At 54.5% G+C, this 20,482-nt stretch overlaps 2 protein-coding genes across 2 annotated transcripts in view; one reads left to right on the top strand and one right to left on the bottom strand.

Annotated features, from left to right (window-relative positions):
• LOC104147981 (spindle assembly abnormal protein 6 homolog) overlaps window positions 1–15,949 on the top strand; it is a 26,358-nt gene extending 10,409 nt beyond the window's left edge. The window contains exon 13 of the transcript XR_011142597.1: window positions 13,861–15,949. The gene's annotated coding sequence lies outside the window, so the exon portion shown is untranslated. The remainder of the gene's footprint in view (window positions 1–13,860) is intronic.
• Window positions 4,557–20,482, bottom strand: LOC104147983 (uncharacterized). The gene is made up of 5 exons (XM_068952983.1): window positions 20,336–20,482; window positions 9,404–9,868; window positions 7,995–8,312; window positions 7,678–7,844; window positions 4,557–6,859 (listed from the first exon to the last, which is right to left on the bottom strand). Exons 1-5 carry the CDS (start codon window positions 20,400–20,402, stop codon window positions 6,815–6,817), a joined length of 1,062 nt encoding a protein of 353 aa, XP_068809084.1. The 5' UTR covers window positions 20,403–20,482; the 3' UTR covers window positions 4,557–6,814.

Below are 20,482 nucleotides of genomic sequence, written 5' to 3'. Positions count from 1 at the left end.
AGAGCAACTTAATTTTAGAGTCACTGGCTGGTGAAGGAAGAGGTGAATGAATGGTACTGATTTCAAAAAGCCTTAGAAAAGGGGGAGAGGGGAGAATGGCCTATATGATGGCGAAGGCTTTGCAGTCTAGCAGATGGGATGGTGCAGGAGATAGTTCTTTGGCGTTCCCTTTTCTGCTTGCTTCTCGGTCAATACAGAGGACACTGGGATGTGGCAGAGTCTGGGCTACTGTAAAGGGGGCATACAAGAGCTTGGCTAGGACTGGTTTGTAAAGCAGACAGAGATTGTCTGGTGGTGCAAATCTGAGAGCAGCAGTAATAACCACCAAGTGGCCTCGAACACTGATCAAGACTACACAGTGGCAGAGGCTGCTCCTGTGACCTTCATCTCATTCAGCTGCATGAGCTGTGGCTATTGCTTTGAAGATCAGTCTGAGATCAATTAGTTTCCTCTCTCTGAGGAACAGCTGCTTTCCAGAGTTCAGCTCTGCCTCTTAGGGAGGACCTGAATGTGTGAACAGCCATTGCCAGGTCATGGTTGGGATATAAAAGCCTGCTTGGGTGGCATGGCCTGACTGAAGCTGGACTGGAACGTGGCTTGATGCATCCAAGAAGAAGACTGAGCAGTATGTGAGGGAACAAATCTCTATCACTCAATGTGGGCCACCAGGGTTTTCTTATGGTTAGGCTCTGTAAAACAACAGGGACTTTTTTCCCAGTACTTCTCACAGCCCTTTTTGAAAAAAATAGGTTCCCTTTCTGCTAGCCATCCACAAATAAGATTTTGCATGATTGCCTACAACCTACAAGTCTTGAGATCCTTTAAAAAAGGAGGTGAGAATTCTTATCCTGCCCCCAATCTTTTCAGTAGCAAAATGTAAACACTGATCAGATTAGTGGCTCGATCTTCCCCCTCTGTGATCAGAAGGAATAGCCAGGATTCACACAGAGCAAAACTTTGCTAATTTTGCAGTTGTCCCTAGTAAAATCCTTCTCAGTCAGAATCAAATGGATGGCTTAAATATGGCTGAAAGACATGTTCCAGAACCCATGAGCCTTGTCTTTTTCTAAGCAGAACCTGTAATTTAGCATCCGGATCTTCTGTGATTCTGACATAAGAACAAGTTTTTAAGAAAATACCAAAAAAAAAAAAAAGCTGACTGCTTATCCCCCTTTCTACAGCCCCCAGAAAAGATCACTGTGAAAGGAAACACTCTCAAGCCTTTGAGAGTCATCCTGTGGCAACTGATGTGTCTAATTTCAGAACAAAAGTACTTCTAAAGGAGAGAGGATTAAAACAGGGGAGGGGAGAAGTTACCCTGTGGGAGATTGTCAACAGATGTTCCATTATAGTTCAAAGAGCATTGGCAAAAGGCTTCTGCTCCAGGGCTATATTAATTCTGGGCAGTTCATCACAGGGAGACCTGTTTTATGACTGGGAGGATGCTTTTGGTAACTTAGTTCTTTCTTTGTTTGAACTGTGGGTGGGGGATTGGGTTTACCTGTAAATAAAGAGGGAGCTGAACAGTAGGAACAAACACACACTTATTTTCTTGCAGCTGTGACCATTGCCCGTCTGATCAAGATCATGCTGGTTTTGTGGTTCAGGGAGTTATTTGGCCGATGGGTCTTTCAAAAGAAAAATTATTATAGAGGAACTGAGGCTAACCGTTGTTAAGCTGCTGGTGCACGTGAAGCAGACCTGTGCTAAGTATGTCTTTCAAGTGTATTTATTAGACAGGAAGTGGGAACAAGCACAGGGGAGGCTGTGCAGGCTGTCATGCAGATGAGTACGTTAATCCCTTTTGTCCTTAAAATGCACAAATCTATGAAGTTATGATACTGTCTGGCACCCTGTCCGTACTTGGGTCAGAGCTGTGCTTCCTTCATATAGCAGTTAGTGATTGCCTGTAAAAGTTTACTAGTGTTGCAGATTAAACTGTGGCAGGGGATCTAGTTTGCAAGCTGTGTATCTCTGGCCACAGTTGAAAGGTCCTCTTGTGGGCAGGTCTAAGTGCTTTACCTTCCAAGACTATTTCCAAGTTGTGCTTTGGGTAAAGGTTTATTTTTGTCAGGAGTAAGAGTAAACATGTCCCCTTCAGGGCTAAACTGGGGAAGAGCCCTCATTTAAATGTGATAGGATGGGAAGTTTGAAGGCCATGTGTTCTAGGGGTTAAAAAAGCAGTGAAAGCAGAGCTTGATGCCAACCTTCAGAGGCCAGAAGCCGCTGGTACTAAGCATCTGTTTTGTTCTGAATACGCCTCCCAAATAAGGGCCTAGCACTGATGGACACTTGGATGTTAAGCACTCATGGTCTTATAGTTTTGCTTATCGCTTGCTAACATACCAGTATGGCCACAGATTTGGCCGTTCTATGGACGGGAAGTAAACGATTATTTTCTTTGGGGGGAATGGAAGGGAGGACAGGAGAGAAGATCCTTCTCACTTTCTGCTACTGCAGTGAAGCAAAGGTAGCAATGAGATGGAAACATCCTTGGCAGAGGTTCAAGAGGTACACTTAAAAACACCCCTCTCCCCAGCCCCCATGACAAATACACATTTATACTGAATTGAATATTGTCATAGAAAATTAAGTATAAATAATGTGGAGGCGTGCAGCCTCCTGTTTCCTTCTTGGGCATCTGGGAAATGACAGTAAGCATTTTCTCTTCTCCTTTGGGAATAAGAACAAGATTGCTTGGCTACTGGCTGGAAGCTTCCTGGGTTATGCATCATTTCATAGCCTTCATTGCTGAAAGTTTACTGCTCTGCCTCCCTGGTTGCTTTTGCAGTCCTGCTCCCTGGGATCAGTGCAATGCCTCTTTCTTTCTGCTTTAAGAGGTGATGAGCATGGGGTACTATTATCCATGGGAGCGCCTTGTGGGGTTGTTGGTATTTCCTGTTTCTTGTGCTGCTTTGTCCGCTTCAGTGCTCCTCGTGGCAGTTTCTCTGCCTCTGTGAAGAGTCTGTAGCCTCATCTGTAGGCTTGCAGTGTGACGTGATGGAGAAGATGCACAGTGTCCAAGCTAGACTACACACACTGAGTCAGGAAAAGCAACTGAGTGGGCAGAGAACTAGAACGTAGTACAGGTATTCCTGCCCTTGGTACAGCACCTCTAGCAGCACTGTCAATCTTCAGTTGCTCAAACACCCTTCCCTCCAAACATGAGCCTGGAGAGGGGAAGAGGAAGGTAGAGAAGGCAGGTGATACTCAGACTCTGCTTCTCTGTCAAAGTTTGCTTTACTGCGTGGGGAAGACAAGCCCATACAACTGTCCCATGCTCCATCTCCAAACCTGGCAGCCTCACGGATTGCATTGCCAGGTTGGGAGGTCAGAACTTGGCTGGGCAAAGGCAGCAGCCTCATGCCTCCCCAGGGTGGCTGCCTGCAGAAGCCTATCTGGCTGCTGCCTCTTCAGCAAATGCAGGTCTGCTCTGTGCTAGCTCTCAACAAGGCAGCTCAGCTCTTTGTTCAGCAGCGCTAAAATCAGCTCTGAGGGGCATTCATGATGGAATAGAAGGTCAGAATAGAGGAAACCCTAACATAAACCAGCATAATGCTGACTTCAGACCTGACAAGGCTGGCTTAATTGTAGCATGATCGTTCTATCACTTAGCTCTTCTGTTCTGTATGGCTGTATCTTTGGGGCAGGATGGAAATCTCTGCAGGTTTGAGAGATCACCCCTGAAATTGTTCAGATTGCTCAGCAAAGAAGTCTTCTGGCTCAGCTTTTGCTGTAGATCTTCCAAGGATTTGCTGTTCAAGCGTCCTCATGGAAACTCTTTCAGTAACTTTCAGTCTTTTCAGTAATTATAAGCCCAATGCCCAAGTAGTTTGACCCACCATGTTTTGCTTTTGCAGGAGAAAGTCTTGTAACACAAAGGGTCCATGACACCATGAGCTGGGCTATTTCACCGAAGCATTGTAACAGACTGTTAGCCTCGGAGAGATGTTATCACCTCTATAGTAAGAGGTGGTCTTTGAAACCAGCCATGAGTGCTTGCCTCCCTATAGGTCTGAGCTCCAGGGGAAACGGTTCAAACCAGCTATGAAGCTAAGCAAAAAGAAATGTTATTTCAGTTTGCTTTTTTTTTTTTTTCCCTGTACTGTAGAAAGAAGCATGACAGATGTTACTTAGACTTGGATTAGGCTAGCTTTGAGGATGTTTCTGTAAATAGTGTTTGGGATTACAGTTAACAACAGATGAGAATAATAAAATAATCTTCAATCAGAGGCAAAGCGGGAGAATGTCAGGGTGTCTATTTTAGATTATTGGGTCTAGTGTAGCTCTGTAAGAGAGATTCCATCTGATGTGACTGCATATGAGTGAATCAGTCAAATCCAGAGATAAAAAGGGAATGACTCTGGCAAGAAGCAACACAAGTGGGAGCTGGTGTCCTGAGCCCTCCAGAGCTGTTGTTTGTAACTGTCTGGCTTTTTCACTGTTATCACTGAGAGTCTTCTTACCCCAAACCACTGCTGTTTATCATAAAATTCACTGCGGTCTCTGAAAGCTTTTCAGTTAGAAGTCTGCAATGAAAATATGAGGAGCAGGGAAACCTTTGGCATTTGTAACTTTATTGCAGAAAAAAATCCACTATTAACATATTTTACAAAGAAAGTTGCACTTTGGTGTTTGGCGAGTTTTCTTCCTCACCCTTTTCCCCTGGACAGCAATGCATGGGAAACCAGAACCACGAGACCCTGCCCTTTGGGTTGTGGGCAGAGACTCTTTCCAGCTATACCAGCCTACACCAGTTCCTGCCAGGATGGAGTTCTATTTTCCACCGCTAACTTGCCTCTTTTTGTGCCAAAAACCAGTAGCACCCTGCCCTGCAGCAGGGGAAAACAAGTCTGTAGCTAGGGAGATTGCTCTGTGCAGACAATGCCTAATACAAAAGCTTTGGAGCTGTGACAATTGCCTTTTAGTTTTCATGAAATAATAGGAGGAGAGAACCAACCCTTCTTCCTTATTGTACTGGGCATCCTTACAGTAAACACACAAACCCAAAGCCAACAGCTGCACCAGAACTATGCTATGGTCATTTGTCAGCCACTTTGGAAGAAGTAATGCGGGAAGGGAGAACTGCTGCCTTATCCAGTTCATCTATTTGACCCAGACCAGTTCTGCTCTGCAAGCAGCCTCATCTTTGAGCTTCATAGAGATTACTAATTTGAGCCTTGCTGTTGGGGAAATTCCCCTTTCCCTTTCCTCTGTGCTAATATGAGCAATAAATAACAGCACTGGAAAAAAAGGTACTTTTGCTAGTAAGGCAAGAGCCTGGTATCTGTCCTTTGTGGGGGGTCAGTGAGTGCTGCCACTAAAGGGAAAGGAGAGACTGCAGTTTGTAAGAGCAGTGTGATAGAAGATCTCTAGCCTTTGCCATATCCTAAGGGAGCAACCAGCTTCATCAAAAATCAGTCTAGAGAAGAGGAGCTGGGCATGTGTTTCTCTTTACCTGCCATCAATTGAATTAGAAAACAGGAGCAGGCATTACTTACATGAAGACTTCCATACGACACTTGGAGTCCTGCCCTGCACAAATCTGGTCTTTCTGAAGCCAGGGCACCTAAGATCCTCAGACTTGCACTCAGAGGCTCTGGCCCAAGGGTTTCCTTGAGGGAGCTCAGGAGCCTTGGTGCAACACCTTGGATGCAGTGTACAACAGTGATATTCTGAGGCAAAAGGGTAGAACCTAATTATCCTAACACCTAGAAAGGGAAGGGGAGGAAGGCACCTACATCCAGGATTTGTCCTCGTGACAAGACACCAACTGACCTGAAAGACCAACATTAGAAAGTAAAGGAGCTTTGATCTTGCACTAACAGAGGAGGGAGAGTACAGTACTAGTTTTGTACAACAACTTTCAGCAATGAGATGCTAGCAGCAAAATGGGAGGTACTCAGGGAAAGGCATACGTCAATCCAGAGCGGGAAATGGACTAAAGCATTTACTGAGCTTGGGAAGGAGTTTATGCATACGCTGCAAGCATCAACTATGGGAGACCTAGACTCCTGATCTTGGTGAGACCAAATTAGCGTGTCTAATTGGCAGTAGACTGAGCCTTATCAAACCCTGTTAAACTAAAATTATGTTCATTCCCTCCTGGCAATTTCAAAGCAACATCAGGCAGCAAGGACACTTCTCCAGTGGTCACAAAACTGTTTTTCCTGGTTGAAGATAAAAGGTATGCACGTAGGAAGGAAGCAGAGCAGTCTGCCATCCTCCTGGCAGGCCTTTTAGGACGGGCAGTGCCAAACCCAGCACTAAAGCTGAAACAGGAACAAAAAAAGTGCAAGGAAAAAAAAATTAAAAAAAAAAAAACAGAACAAGAGGGACCCCAAGAGAACTGATCTCCCCATCCTCAGGTGCCTCGGAAAGCAACAGTCTCCTTTGCTGGCACTGCGCTGACACCACCAATGTAAGAGCTATGTAAGAGCTCGTGTGGATCACTTGCCCTCTTCCTTTGAAAACAGCAGCTGCCAGGAGGGGCAGAAGAGCCCTTTGAGAGCACATTGGCAAACATTGTCTTGGCCAACTGGCCACAACAACGCTAAAAGGGGAAGGCGCCTCTTTGGGGCATTGTTTCGAGGAGAGCCTGGAGGAAAGGGCCAGACCTGGGCTCTGATTCCCAGCGTAAAAACTTCAACATTGAACTATTTAAAGAAGTCTAAAACCAAAAGCCATCTGAAAAGGATCTTTCAGTCGTGTGCAAATCACAGCCCTTCATTCCTCAGCAGCTCATCTGGGACCAAGTCCTCGAGGCCTTCTCCTCTGGGAAGTTCAGCTTGCCAGGTGAGGACAGCCTGGCTGCCTAGTAGCTGTAGAGTGAGAGGGGGGTGTCCTCCATCATGTCATCCTAGAAGGAGAGAAGAATGTGTTGCAATGGGCTGTCCGCACAACGGCACGCAGCAGCAGCCTGGAGGCGTGCTGTGCAGGCAGCACAGCCATGCCATCCTCACTGTCACTGTGTGGCCATCTGTCTGCCCAGCCATTAGCCCAAATGCTGTCCTTGTGCAATTCTTGGATCTTTGAGCAGTTACTCTTCCCTCCTGCTGCAGCTTTTGTAGAAAAGAGCCCTATGCAGGAAAAGTCTGCCTGCAGCAAGGATGCAGAAAACCCCGGCTGTGTTGTTACTCAGCTTGTAACAGCATAAGCTTCCTTGCCAGTTGCAGAAGGGAGTCAGTATGCCTTATCCCAGAAAGCATAGTGAGTTAGTTGCAGCCTCCCCAGAGCTATTCCAGCCTCTGAACCCCTCATCTTTTTATATCTCAAAGGGTCAAATATAGACAGACAGAAAACCTCCCCTGGAACAGAGCACAGGATCTGCTTTGCTATAGTCACCCAGCAAGTTGAGTATAGGCGGGGGTAGGAAGGTGTCATTTCAGGGGAAGTTTGAAGCATGCTCCCCTTCCTCCCTGCATTTAACCTCTTAGTGTCCCCCTGCAGAGGGAGGGGAAGGCAGGGAGCCTTCAGCAGTCAACCTTGAGATCTGCTCTCTTGATGCAAACCCTGGATGGAAGGAGAGGGACCTCAGAGGGACCAAGGGTTCTGATCAGCATTTTCATTGCTGCAACTCCCCCAAACATTGCCAGTCTAGTAGAAGGGGAACTGCAAAGCAGCTGAGAGCCTGTAGGAAGCCAGACTGTGTCAGTCTGGGCCGAAGGCATTGCTCACCATGGGCAGGTCCTGCAGGCGCCGAAACTCCATACGGCTGTTGTGCTGGCGATACCTCAAGAAGCCCACCAGGCCTAGGATGCCCACCATGATAATGAAGACAGAGATCACTGCAATGACCAAGGGATCAGCCCTCGTTGTCTCGGCCAAAGGAGAGCTAGGCAGCTCTGCAAGGAACAGATACCAAGGGAATGAGGCCAAAGGAAAGCCAGCTGGAGTAGCAGAGCCCTGTCTTTTCCAGAACTCCTCACCACAGCAGAGGAATTTGAGGTATCCCTCAGATTTTAGGAGAGCAGGGACAAGAGCAGATCATTTACCTGGATTTTCATCATCGCCAACATCCAACACAGAAGCTTTCTCATGCATGGACTCTACTGGCTGCTGTAGTGCAGATGTGCTGATGGTGACAGCAGTTGCGCTGGTAGTGGTGGAGGTGGTCACAGCAGGGGTCACTGTCACTGCACTGGAGGCAATAGCAGAGGACATGCTCCTGTTGGTGGAGAAGGGGGCAGAGGCAGTTTGGGGCTCCACAGTGTTCTCCCCAGAGCTCGTCGCTGGTGTAGTCCCAGATCTTGTCGTTGTAGGCCCCATGGTCTGGCTGTCAGAAGACCCCAGCTGAGAGCTGTTGGTCGTTGCTGTAAATAGGAACAGCCAGTTATTTCAAAGGATAAACCCCAAGTGTGGTAGTGTGGTATGAGGCTCACAAATCCTGTCCCACTCTGGGGACAAAGGATGAGCAGGGAAGCCCCAAGCAACTATGTAGAGAACTAGAGATCACCCCAGAGCAAGAGACTGGGAGATGTCTCATGTCTTCCCGTGGGGAGCACAAGGCGGGGCAGCAAAACGACTGGGTAGTGGCATCCACCAAGGTTGTATCTGTTTGTCACAGAGCAGCAAGACCCCGTGACATGAGCTGGGGTGAAGGATGCAGTTCTGCATGAACACCATGCAAATCAATGGTCAGTCAATATGTGCCTCACGTCAGGGGTGTGTGACAGCCTGGCAGGGGATGCTGAGAGCAGGGACCACGGCCCGTCGGAGCCAGTCCCTCTGCTGCCCAGGGGGATCTGAAGGTCAGGTTCCCACGATAGCCCAGGGACAGGTGAGCTGACGCTTGCGGCTGCCTCATCTCCATGCTTCGTGTTAAGGGAGGCAGTGACGGGACAGCAGCATTGGTGGGGTGAGCCTGCCACGGAGCTGCCCTGGGCTGCCTGGCTATCGTGTGTGGAGGGATTTCCATCTGACATAGAAGGAGGGTGCTCTGCCCATTTTGCAGGCATCAGGGAAGGCTCCTGCTAGGCTCCCAACCCTGGCGGCACAGCACCCCGGCCAGGCAGTACTCCCGAGCTACACTGCAAGGGCACTGAATTGGCAGGGGCTGCTCACTGGCTCTGTGTGCTCAGCACACATGTAGCTGGGAAGAAAAGAGTTCGGTTCATATGAGAGATATAAAGGCCTTCATGGCACGCATTCAATCTCCTCACTGGAAAGCAGCCAACAGAATTCATACTGTGAAGGGGCTTGCAAGGAGGGTGCTGAGTCAACAGCATCTCAGCAAGTCATCCCTGCTGAACTGGACGTGCTTAATGCCTCTCTCTTCATTTCCCTCTGCTTCCCTGACTCCCAGCAGAGTTCAGGGGAGCAGAAGGACATTCACTGCCGTGAGTTCAGGTTGTGCATCCCAGGGGCAGGACATTCTGCATAGCTGGGAAAAGCAAAACCTCACCTGGCACACTGCTCAGCGGAGGCGTTGGGGTTGCACTGCCTGCACCCACTTCCTCCGTTGTGCTCAAGGGCTCTGTGCCTTCCTGGCCAGGCGCATTTTCCTCCAGAGTACTGGCAGCCAGGGAAGAGGAGGGGATTTCAGTGCTGCTGCTAACTGACACGCTCATGTTGTGGAGCTCATGGTGCGTAACTGTGATGTCCCCAGGGCTGGCGGTGGGGGAAGCCTGCAGTCTCTCTGCCTCAGTGCCTGCCATGGGGCTGGTGGAGATGGAGGTGTCCTCCTCCGTAGTGTGGGCTCCAGTGCCATTGGTCATTGAAGCAGTCATGTTTTTCTCTGAGCTTGTCTCAGGATCGGTGGTGGTCTGAGGACTGAGGTCAGCAGCTTCGCTGGGCTGGTGTGAGGCTGGCATTGTGCTGAGAAAAGGTGATGGTGTCACCAAAGTTTCTCCTGTCTTCTGCCCCTCTCCTAGGAAAGGGAGACAAGAAATGCTGCAAAGTTTGCCAGAGGTCCCACATAGAGGGCAGAAGCAGAGGGGGAGGCCAGGAACTGAATCTCTCCGTCCTCTTACCTCCAAACGCAGCACAGGTTCACACTGGGAGGCAGAGCCGCGGGAAGGGGTTCAGGCAGCCCCTCTGCCCTCCCAGTCCCTCTGGGGCAGGGCCTGCTCCAGCAGCCTGTCTTTACCCCCCTCCCCATCAAGCCCCACGCTCCTGTCCTGGGGGTCGGTGTCTCTACACCCTCTACTCTGGGGCACCTTTTTAGAGGATTTTATTTTAAGTGCCACCTGAGACATGATTCTGCAAGAAACTTTGGTAAGTCTTCCTCGGTTCATTGAGAAAGGGAAGAAAAGTCAGAAGTGGGGCCAAAAAAAAAAAAAAGTGGAGGAAAAAGTGGAAGTAGTTCCTCTATCTCCCTTGGCCCAATGAACTATAGAAAACTGATGTTTAAAAAGTCTACGGCTGGCAAGAGTGAAGCATATATTGCTAGCCATCTTAACAGCGCAGGCTTGCTGCTAGAAAGAAAGGTAAAATAGGTAGTAAGGGAGTACTGCAGCTAACAAAGACTGTATAGAAGCCGGGGTTGTGCTCAGGAAGCCGCCTTCACGAGCTATTTATGAACACATCATCACCATAAAGTGTGACTGTTGTCATAGAAATGGGGAGGGACTCAGCCTCCAGCAAACAGGGGCAGCTCCCTCGCAGGGACCTGCCGTGAGCCAGGATCCCCCGGGGCTGCTGCCGCCGCCAGACAGCGCACCGGAGGAGGAAACCCACAAAGCTCCTATGCTGCCAGTTAACAAACACGGATCTTGGGAGCAAAGACTTTTGGAAGGGCGTAAACAGGAAAAAACAAAGAAGTGTAGCCACACCAGCATGGACTCTCTGGGCAATTTAAAAACATTGCATGGCCAATATTTTGATTATTTCTGTCCCTAGTTTCTACCCAAGCCACTGAGGCATGACAAACCAACTGCAGGAAAAAATAAAGGTATTGAGGAAAAATCCATCTTCATGCCCACTCTCTCTGTCCTGGAGGAGCATCCAAGGCAGATGCTGAAACAAAGAAATATTCATCCGCCGACAAAGCAGACCACTCCAGTACAAAGGCTTTGAGAAAATCTCAGCAGCTTTTAAAAGCTCTTCAGACGGGACACTCTTCTCTAGCTACAGCACTTAACAGGCCCTAAAAAAAGACACAATACATCTCCCTCGGGAGACCTTTGCAGTACCCGGACTGGCGGGAGAGTTCAGACCTGGGAAGCAGGAGGAGGAGGATGCGCTTCCCCCGCCGGGGCCCCAGGCCCACCCGGGCTCGCGCGGGGGAAGCACAAGTCGGCAGGGCAACGCCACTCGAAACGGTCAGGGAATGAGCTCTCGAGGAGTCTCAGCTGGGGCAACTTAAACGCGACAACCAAAAGTGTAAGTGCTGCTCCCTTCAGCCTTGCCTGGATCCTGCTGCAACATGCCTCTAAACAGAAAGCAAACTCTGAGACAGCGCTAAGGTGGAGGATACGCTTGCAATAGTAATACCTGGAAGGAAAAGAGCTGGGCGCTGCATGCCCAGGGATCAGGCGCTGAAGCTCACAGCTCTTCACATTTCTAGTGTTGCTATTTGGGGCGCTGCTCACTGAGCAACATCCCAGCAGCTCCATAGCTGGGGGATGCAGCAGCCGCTCCCTCTGAATACCTGCTCCGGGTGCCCGGCCAGCAGCAAGCCCAGCTGCGTGCTGCCTGGAATAACTGCCCGGCAGCAGCCCCGGGTGGTGAGCTATAATCAGGGCCCCATAAAGATTTGGGGAGAGCTGTCTTGCACGAAGGCCTGAGCAGCTCTGACCCAGCTGTGCCATTTTCTGACTAGGAAAGGAAAATCTGGGGGAGGTGGAAGAGCTGGGTCCTCCACGGCAGGGCACCTCTCCAGTGCCGGGGGCTGGCGTCCCTGCCAGGAGCGTGCCTGCAGCAAGGCCACCCCGGCCCTGCTCTGGGATGGATTATGCACACAGCTCCCTGTGCCTGTGAGGAGAGCCGAGGGGAGCAATATTTCCCCTCTGTAACTCTTCCTGCCCTGGTGGACAGGCTGCTCTGGCCCTGCATCCTGCGAGAACATAATGGGACGGTTTTGGAAGGGCTCGTGCCTTAGTGACAGCTCGCCTGGGCCTGGCGTGAGGAAGGCAGGACATGCAGACACAGCACTGCAGGGTGCAAAACCCCATTTGTAGAGAATTGCAATAGCAGTGTTCGGATTGGCAGGTTCGGAGCCTCGGAGCAGGGCAGGGTTGATGGCACCTACATTAGCAGGTCCTCGAGCCCAGCACACCTCAGCACACCCAGCCCAGGAAACAAAGGAGAGCCGAAAAAAAGGGAGAGCCTAAGCCAGGCTAAACACAAAGACTCAAGCCATTAAGAGATGATGGTGGGAAGATAGAGAACAAGGCAGGAGCCATAACATGGACAAGGAGACAAAGGACAGTCATCACTCAGGGACGGATGGACAAAAGAGCACCACTCCTGTCTGTCCCTTCACAAGGGGTACATCCACCCCAGGATACATCCAAAGCCAGCACAGTCACCACACAAAGCACCAGGGGAAATACCCGATACATGCATCTTGGTGCTTGGAAGCACGTGGCTATGACAGCAAGAGCACCAATGAGTTTTACTTCAGTTTTGTGGGTCTTGAATTAAGATTTGCTTTGCATTAAGATTACAGTGTTGTTGCAGCATCACAACTTTGTTTTCCACAGTTTTACCACCAAAATAGGTACTTACTGCAACCCGTTCCCACCCAACCCTGGTGCAAACTATGCAGCACCACAGGGCAGAGCACAGCCTGCTGCAAAGCCACAGTGGCCAGCTGTGGCTGGATGAGACGCGATAAACCCCATGCTGTGACATGACTCCCCAGCGTCCAGCCACTGGGGTTTGTGCTGCCTCCTTGGTGTCCAACAGCTGGGAAGATCCCCAGCTTCCAGCGCTGTCCCTGTCAGCTCTTTGTCGGTTACTTAGAGAGATGTGGGTCAGAGCTTGTTACACTGGCGGCTTCCTGGAGGAGCTCTGCTCCCAGCGCCAGATGCCAGTGAGGCTCTGGTTGCGCTGCCTCGGGCATCGGGCACCTGCAGACACGACTCCAGTCAGGAATAGGCCCCTCCAGTCTCAGGCGGAGGGGAAGGAGTTGGTGCGGACACTTTACCTCCACCTTCCCTGGGACCCTTCGAGGCACGAAAGCTGCACGAAAGCTGCAGCGGGTGAAGCCCGTCACCCTTACACTGTATAAAAGCAACGACGACCATAACCCAAGTGGAGAAGCCAGACCAGCTCAGAGCAAGAGCTCTGATATAGCAGTTATGCCGAACGCTGAACCAGCCAGCCCCTGGCTACGGCCCCTCTCCTGCCCCCTGGGCCCTGCTCACTGCTTGGCTTGGCCTGGCGGTGGTGGGAACCAGCAGTCTCAGGCCACGTTAGAGCAGGGCTGGGGGATTTTGGAGCGGCAGCCCTCATCAGCCAGCACTGACTGCAGTGACCTTTGCCTGGGAAACAGGGAGGTGAAGGAAAAGAGCTGCCCCGAGACAGTTCGGATGCAACCAGCTGGGAAGGCCGTGTCATGGTGGGAACGGGTGGGAAGCGTTCCTCGCTCCGGGAGGGAAGACAGGGCTCCCAGATCAGCCCACAGCTTCGGTCCCCTCCCAGCGCAGCCGATAGCACTGACGGAGCTCCCACCGGCTCTGGGGTGGACACAGGGGTGGACATGCCCTAACAGAGAGGGGCGAAGGAAGCCAGCGCCACAGGAGATGGGGCTCATCCCACTTGGCGCTCTCTGCTGTGTTTCGGGGCCGGGGCCAAGCAAAGAGCCGAGGAAGGTTTGCACAGGAAGGTTTGCATGATCGGAGGCAGAGCCATGGTGTGTTTAGCCGGGGAAAGATGCTGCCTGACAAACAGCTTTGGTGTCCCGTCTCCCCACAGCCTGCATGCTGCGTCCCTGACCACCCTCTCCAAGCTGGCTCAGCCGGGTGCAAAGAAACCTTGGCTGGGGGGGGCTCTTCCATCCAGCCTGGTCTCACCCTCTGCCGCAGCAGACACCCTATGGTCCAGGTGTTTCCCGGAAGAAAACAAGGCAGCGAGATGGAGCGGGGTCCCGGCCGGACCAGTCTCTTGAGGGCGAGCAGGGCGTCAGGTTGGAGTTGGCACTCACTGCTGAAAGAGGTGCACAGACACCCAGGAGAGCTGGGCGCAGGGAGGTGCGAAAGTCCGCCCAGGAGTTCAGAAAAAGGAACCCATGAGAGCAGGACTGCCTCATGCTAATGTGTCCTCCCATGCAGACTGTCACTATCTGTAGCTAGCACTTCATTTACATCTACTTCGTAAAGAATGCATTTCAAATCACGACTCTGATACGTTCAAAAAGGCACACAAAACCCTCTAAAATGCTATTTTTGTGCAGTTACTGAATCCAATTTCTGTCTAAGTGTAAAAAGTCAAACAATCGAGGCAAATGCAAAATTCATACAATGTTTAAAGAGTAAGAGCATAAGCTGTAACCTATATGTATTTAAGCAATTATATCCTCTTCCTTAGCAAAGTACTCCATTAACTGCAGAAATTATCTTTTGTTGCCAGTTATTACCTTTTTATGGTTACCAACCAAGAGTAATTAAAACAACCTCTTCAAGGAAAAAGAGCTTAAGTATAAATGCAAATAAGACCATGCAGTGGGATTTCAAACCAAGGCTCTTCATTTCACTTAAAAGCAGAACTGGAAGAGCTGCTGATTCAATGCCAGCCCAGCCTGCTCTTTTCTCCTTAACTCAGCCCTGAAGTGAAAAACCCCAAACGGCAGACGAGGTTCCTGGAGCCCTTTCGGTAGCTGCCAGATGCACCTGGGGATGCCGCAGAGCAAACACCCCTGCATGGCTAAGTGGGACACAGAGATACAGATCTGGCAGTTTGATACCTGGCTGGAGGCAGGATGCGGCTGGGCCGCGCTTTCCTGTGGGCTCGCTGCTGGGAGAGGGGCTGATGCCGCTGCTGTCCCCGTCCCCGGCACGGCAGAGAGAGGCCTAACGGGCTCTGTCTGCTGCGAGGAGCCCGCACGTGGGCCGCAGCAGCAGCTCGGCCCCTGCCACCCACGTGGAGACCGCAGCAGAGGCTCCCAACCAGTGGGAGCAAGCAGGTAAACCTCGGGGAAACACGGCAGTGCAGGGCTCAGGGGCCAGCAGCCAGCCCCTGCATCTCATCAGCGTTAGAGCAAAGATTTAAGGCGATTAAGAGCAGGCCAGTGAACCAGGCAAAGCCCTAATGACAGCAGGCAGCGTTAGCAAGCCATTGATCTCTGCAGCGGTCTCTGGATGCCGCGGCACGAGCCGCTCCAGCAGCCAGCGCTGCCGGCTCGCCTTCGCAGCGCTCAGGGCCTCCTGCATCCCCCGCGCGGCAGCGAGCTAACTCGTGCCACCCCACGCGGCCTCCGCGAGCTGGGCCGTGCCCCGCTGCGCGCACCGCCAAACGAGAGGTGCCGAGCACCCAGCGCGGCCCTGGAAACCGGCCAGGCGCGCCGCAAAGCGAGGGCTGCAGCGAGACAGGAATAGAAACTCGGTCTCCTGACCGAGAAGCTCCTTCCAGCCCGATAGGCAGGTGGCCACGAGCCGAGCACGAGACACAGCTCGGATTAGATACGGGGCTCTGCGGAGGGACAGCCCAGCACCCAACCTGCCTGGGCCAGCAGGAAGTGGCCTCCCCCGGGCATCTGTGGGTGCCAGGTCTCAGGCTTGAAGAGCGAAGAGGGGAGCTGGAGGCATGCCAAAGCCACCGCCTCGTTCGGTGGCACTGCAGGTGGGACGGGGACCGCCAGCCAACGGGGCACAGCAGAGCGAGAACAGAGACGAGCAGCCCTGGAAACGGTGCTGAGCACGAGCTCTTCTGTACCAGGAAAAGGCATAAAACAGCACAGACGTGCCCAAATCACGCAGCAGTGCCGGAGCCAGGGAGATGCCTCGAGGGGGCCAGCACCAGCCGGAGCGCATGTCTGCAGGACACGGCACCCTGGGGTGGCACGTGGTGATGTGAAACCCTTCCCGTCTGTCGGGGGGGTGAGAAACGTGAGAAATTCTGCTTTCCCCACAAATCTGCATGAAGCCCCTTTGCTGATCCCCCACTTAGGGGCCAGGACACTTGCCCCAAACACCCTGGACAGGGCAGATGGGGAACGGACTACCTTGCTTGGCTGCTGTTGCGCCAGCTGCTTATTTTCTGCTGGCCACGCGGGACCATGAAGTGCCCTGCCTGGCAGGAGGGTGCCCGGGAGGCTCCTGCACCGCTTGCTTTGCACCACGACTGAGCCGTGACCAAGAGGCTTTCACCCCGAGGCTGCTGGGAGCACGTGCGGCACCCAAGGCCCAGGAAGCCAGCCCTGAGTCGGAGCTTTGCAACCCCGATAAACACAACAGCGGGGAGAGCTGGCATGAGCCAGCCCCAGCCCTGATTACCTCAGTGGTCACAGCTGCAGCAGAGCGAGCGCTCACATCGTTAGGAGAAAATTAATTAGCCAGTTGCCTTACCAGCAGCCCCATACCAGCAGGGAGCCTGGTCCCACCAATGCCATCTCCAGTGCAGCATGGAGCAACCTGGGGGGAGCCTGGACATCACAAAACCCCCCTGCCCCAAACAGCTCCTCCTGGCCGCAGTGACTCACAGGCTGTGGGGCTCGAGACGCAGCCCCGGACCCGAGCGGCTCCTTCCGGCGGATCCACTGGAGCCCCCTTTGCCCAGAGGGATGGGGCCAAGGGAGCCGAGCGGTTCATCCGGGGCTGCGAGGAGAGAGCCCGGCCGTGCCCGCGATGTCCGCACGGGGCAGCAGCCCCACCTCCCCATCGAGACGGGGGTGACATCCCTCCCCGCGCACAGAAGGGCAAAAGCAAGAATCGGACCCGTTTCCCACGTGGAAGGTAGCCAAAACGACGCAACCGGAGCACGGAGAGCGAGGGCTTGCTGCCGTCCTGCGCAACCAAATACGAGGGCCTGAAAGCAGCAGGGAGGAGCAGCGAGATGAGGCTCCTGCCGCTGCCACGGACAGAGCCGTCCCGAGCGGGGCCGTAAGCACCAGCCCCCGCAGCCGGCGCCAGCCGGGCAGCCGCGGGGGGAGCCGGCACCCGCTCCCCCGCAGCCGGAGGGGACGCGCTCGCCTGCGCGTGGCCCCAGGCGCCGACAGACGGGGCTTTATGCGCCGTCCCAGCCCTGCGCCGCCCCCTCCGCTCGGGACGCAGCTCAGTGCGGGGAGGGGGCAGACAGCAAAACGCCCAGCCCAAAATTACTCTGGGGCTTTATTTTTAAGGCTAACGCTGCTGGAGGAAGTGGATTTCCGCAGGCGGCGAAGAAAGGCTGCATTGAGCGGCCGGGGTGGGCAGAGCACGGGTGGATCAGCGGTGGGGCCGGCCCCGGCACAAAGCAGGTCCCCGGCTCTGCTCCCGGTGCCAGGGCAGGATCAGGCTCCCCAGCACCAGCACCCACATCGCAGGACATGGGAACTACTGGGATCTCATGGCAGGGGGGTCTGCAGCCCCTCAGAAATGATTTGCAAATGGGATGCGCTTCAGCAAATGGTTTAGTCTCCTCCTGGCTGGTCTGCAGAGGCCTGAGTGAGCAGGGACCCAGTGTTCCCAGTTCAAAATGGGGGGGGGGTCTGTTCCCTGCAAAGTCCAGCTTTTGGCTCATCTGGAAGAGTTGCTCCTGCCCCACTGCCAAGCAGCAGCCTCACCCACACCCCGGACGGCAGCCCCGGCTTTACTGCAGCGCCTGCAGCATCAGCTCTCAGCTCCATCCTGCCTTCAGCTATGGGACCTCCCAGAAGATTCAGCTTTTGAGAAAGAGCTGGCCTGAATACTATCGCCATGGTCCAAAGGGTCTGTAGGATAATTAGCTCCGTTTCTGAAGAAAAAAGAAGAGTGTGTGTATGCCCCTCAAAAAGCTCCTCAGCCCGTTGGCTTGTGTCAGCCAAGTGTGGTGGAGAAGCAGAAGTCTCAGAAACACGGCGTTTCTAGAGATTTAGGGATGCTGGTGGCCCAGATGACCCAGGAGCACCCTATGGGGGGAAGGCCGATGTGAGCCCAACCCTTTTAATGAGGCACTTGAGAATCCCCCTGGATGCAGAGCTTCAGGAAGCAAATCCAGAGGAAACCCGGTCCTGCTGCTAGCAAAACAGCTTCTTCGCTGAGATGACAGTGCTGTGGGCTGGGCAAAATGCCTATCCTGGATGGCTGCTGGGGGCTGCAAGACCCCTGGTGCTTGGCTGGTAGTGCTGAGCTGAGCTGAACTGAGCTGGGGCCAGGGGGTCATCTTGGGACCTACATCAGGGAGATAACTAAGAAAATCAGGCCCTGGGCAAGCAGAGACATTGAGATTTCTGTGGTTTCCTGGACTGACCCTGGTCCCCATCCCCACCTGGGTGGGGAGAGGGGCTGGGTGCTGCTGGACAGAGGGGTGTGGAGGGAATGGGTGCTAGGAGCAGGGCAGAGACCAGCCCGCGGTGCTGGGAGCTGCTGGTGGGAAGCCTGGTTTGGCTGGGCTTGTCTGGGGGCCGTTGTCTTTGGGCCCAATCTCCAAGCGGAGCCTTCTCTGTGTGCCATCATTGCCCTGCCTGGATTCTCCGGTGTCCCATTAAGGGTTGCGCTCGCCACTTGCAGTTTCTTTATTGGCAGCATCTCTTCCCAGCCATCTGTTTTCACAAAACACGTAGAAATGTGCTCTCACAACTCTGGCTGCAGTTACCCAGCAGCGGGTGCAAAAGCCACGAGAACAAGGGAAGGCAAATGAGCAGGTGCCGTTTCCTGAGGCCACAGAGGGAAGCTGGGATTGGGACACTAAGCATGAAAGATCCCAGGTAAAGCCCAAGGCAGCCTTCATTCTGGCACGTCCTGGTAGTTTGAGCATTGAACTTTGCAGCAGGAGAGCTCCTACGAGCCAGCGGAGGATGCTCCTGGGGTACCCTGCCGTGCTAGGGCCCAACACCATGGGACAAAGGGACAGGAAATACCCCAAAACATGGGTGCTCCGTGGCCAGCAGCAGCCCTCAACTCCTGCTCCTTCTCGGCTGACGGAAATCCCTAGTTGTACACTGCAAACCATGCTCTGCCAGTGGTTAGTCACTTCCCCGCGCCTTGCACCCGCGAGAGCACAGCTGCCCGCGCGGTGAGCACAGGCGTTATCCAAGGCAATGCCCACGCGAAGGGGGCTGTCCCGCGGCTGTTTCCCTGGGCGCAGCCTCCAACCCAGTGCATCCAGCACGCAAAGCCTCAGCCTGAACGCCTGCTCTCGCTGCTCTGCTTGGGCTCAGCTCCGTGCGCCGGTATGAATGTGCCTACGCTGGGGTTTTGCCAGCCCAGCTAGTTGTGAGGGACAGTTTCCGTGCGTCACCCTTCTGTCCCTTACCGCTGCTATTGCGGTGCTATAACCTGCCAAGGGGGTTTTCTCAGCCGCAAAAGAAGAGGAACGCATTTGCTTCCCGAGCCCCTAAATGTCAGTTCATGACTGCTGGGGTCACGGAGGACGGTGACCGCTCTCGGGCCCTGCGGCGTGCCAGGGATCAGGCAAGGTGTCGGAGGCCAGGCCGTCGGCACGGTGGTGCAAACTGCGCCTCTCCTATGGGAATACACTGCCCGCAGAGCCAAGCCGGACCTGCCGAAACACAGACTGGGGCAGCCCGGGGGCCCCCGGGGGTCTGGGCCCTGCGTGCCCCGTGCTCGCGGGCAGGGAGCCGGCGGAGCCCCGTCCTGGGGACGCGCCTATAACCAGCGGGGAGCTGCAGAGCGGGAGACGGGGAGGCTTCGCCCCATCCAAGGGAACGAGCCGGGCAGCTCGTCCCCTCGAAGCGCCACCCGCCGAAGGCGCCTGCCGGAAAGGGGGCGCGAACCCGCGCGGCGCGCCGAGGGCTTGGCTAGCAGCGGCGCCCGGCGGGCGAGCGGAGCCTGAAGACGCCTTGTGCGGCCAAGGCCCCGGCGGGCGGCGGCGGCGGCGGCCCGGCTGGGCCGCTCGAGCATCCCCGGGGGCCCGACCCGCGGGGGCGGCCGGCCCTGCCCCCCGCGGCTCTCCAGCAGCGCCGCGGCCCGGGGCAGTTTGGCCCGTTAAGTTTGGCCCGGCCCCGAGCGGCCGGGGGCTTGCAGACGGGGCGCACCCCGGCCGGCGGGGCGTTTGCTCCCGGGAGGTTTTCGGCACGGTGGAGGGCTGCCGGGGGCCGCCCCCGTCCCCTCCCCTCCCCTCCCCGCCCCGCCACGGGGGTACGGGGGCGAGAAGCGGAGGAGCGCCGCCGCCACGGCCCCGCCGCTGCCCCCGACGGCTCGCCCCGGCCCGGCTCCCCGCGGCACCGAGCTGCGCTGCCGGCGCGCAGACACCGCCGGGACCCCCCCGGCACCCCCTCACCCCCCCCCCCCACCGAGGCAGGGCACCGCGGTACCTGGCAGGGCGCAGAGCAGGCAGCAGGCGGCGGCGAGGCGGAGCAGGGCGCGCCGCGTCCCCTCCATGCTGGGCCGATGCGCGCTGGCTCCGCCGGCGGGGCCGCGGCGGGAGCGCGGCGGGGCGGGACGGGACGGCGGCCGGGGCG

The sequence above is a fragment of the Struthio camelus genome, chromosome 8, assembly GCF_040807025.1.
Source record: "Struthio camelus isolate bStrCam1 chromosome 8, bStrCam1.hap1, whole genome shotgun sequence".
In the NCBI taxonomy this organism is placed as follows: domain Eukaryota; kingdom Metazoa; phylum Chordata; class Aves; order Struthioniformes; family Struthionidae; genus Struthio; species Struthio camelus.
Note: the sequence above shows the minus strand (reverse complement) of the source record. Positions and strands in the feature narration are given on the sequence as shown.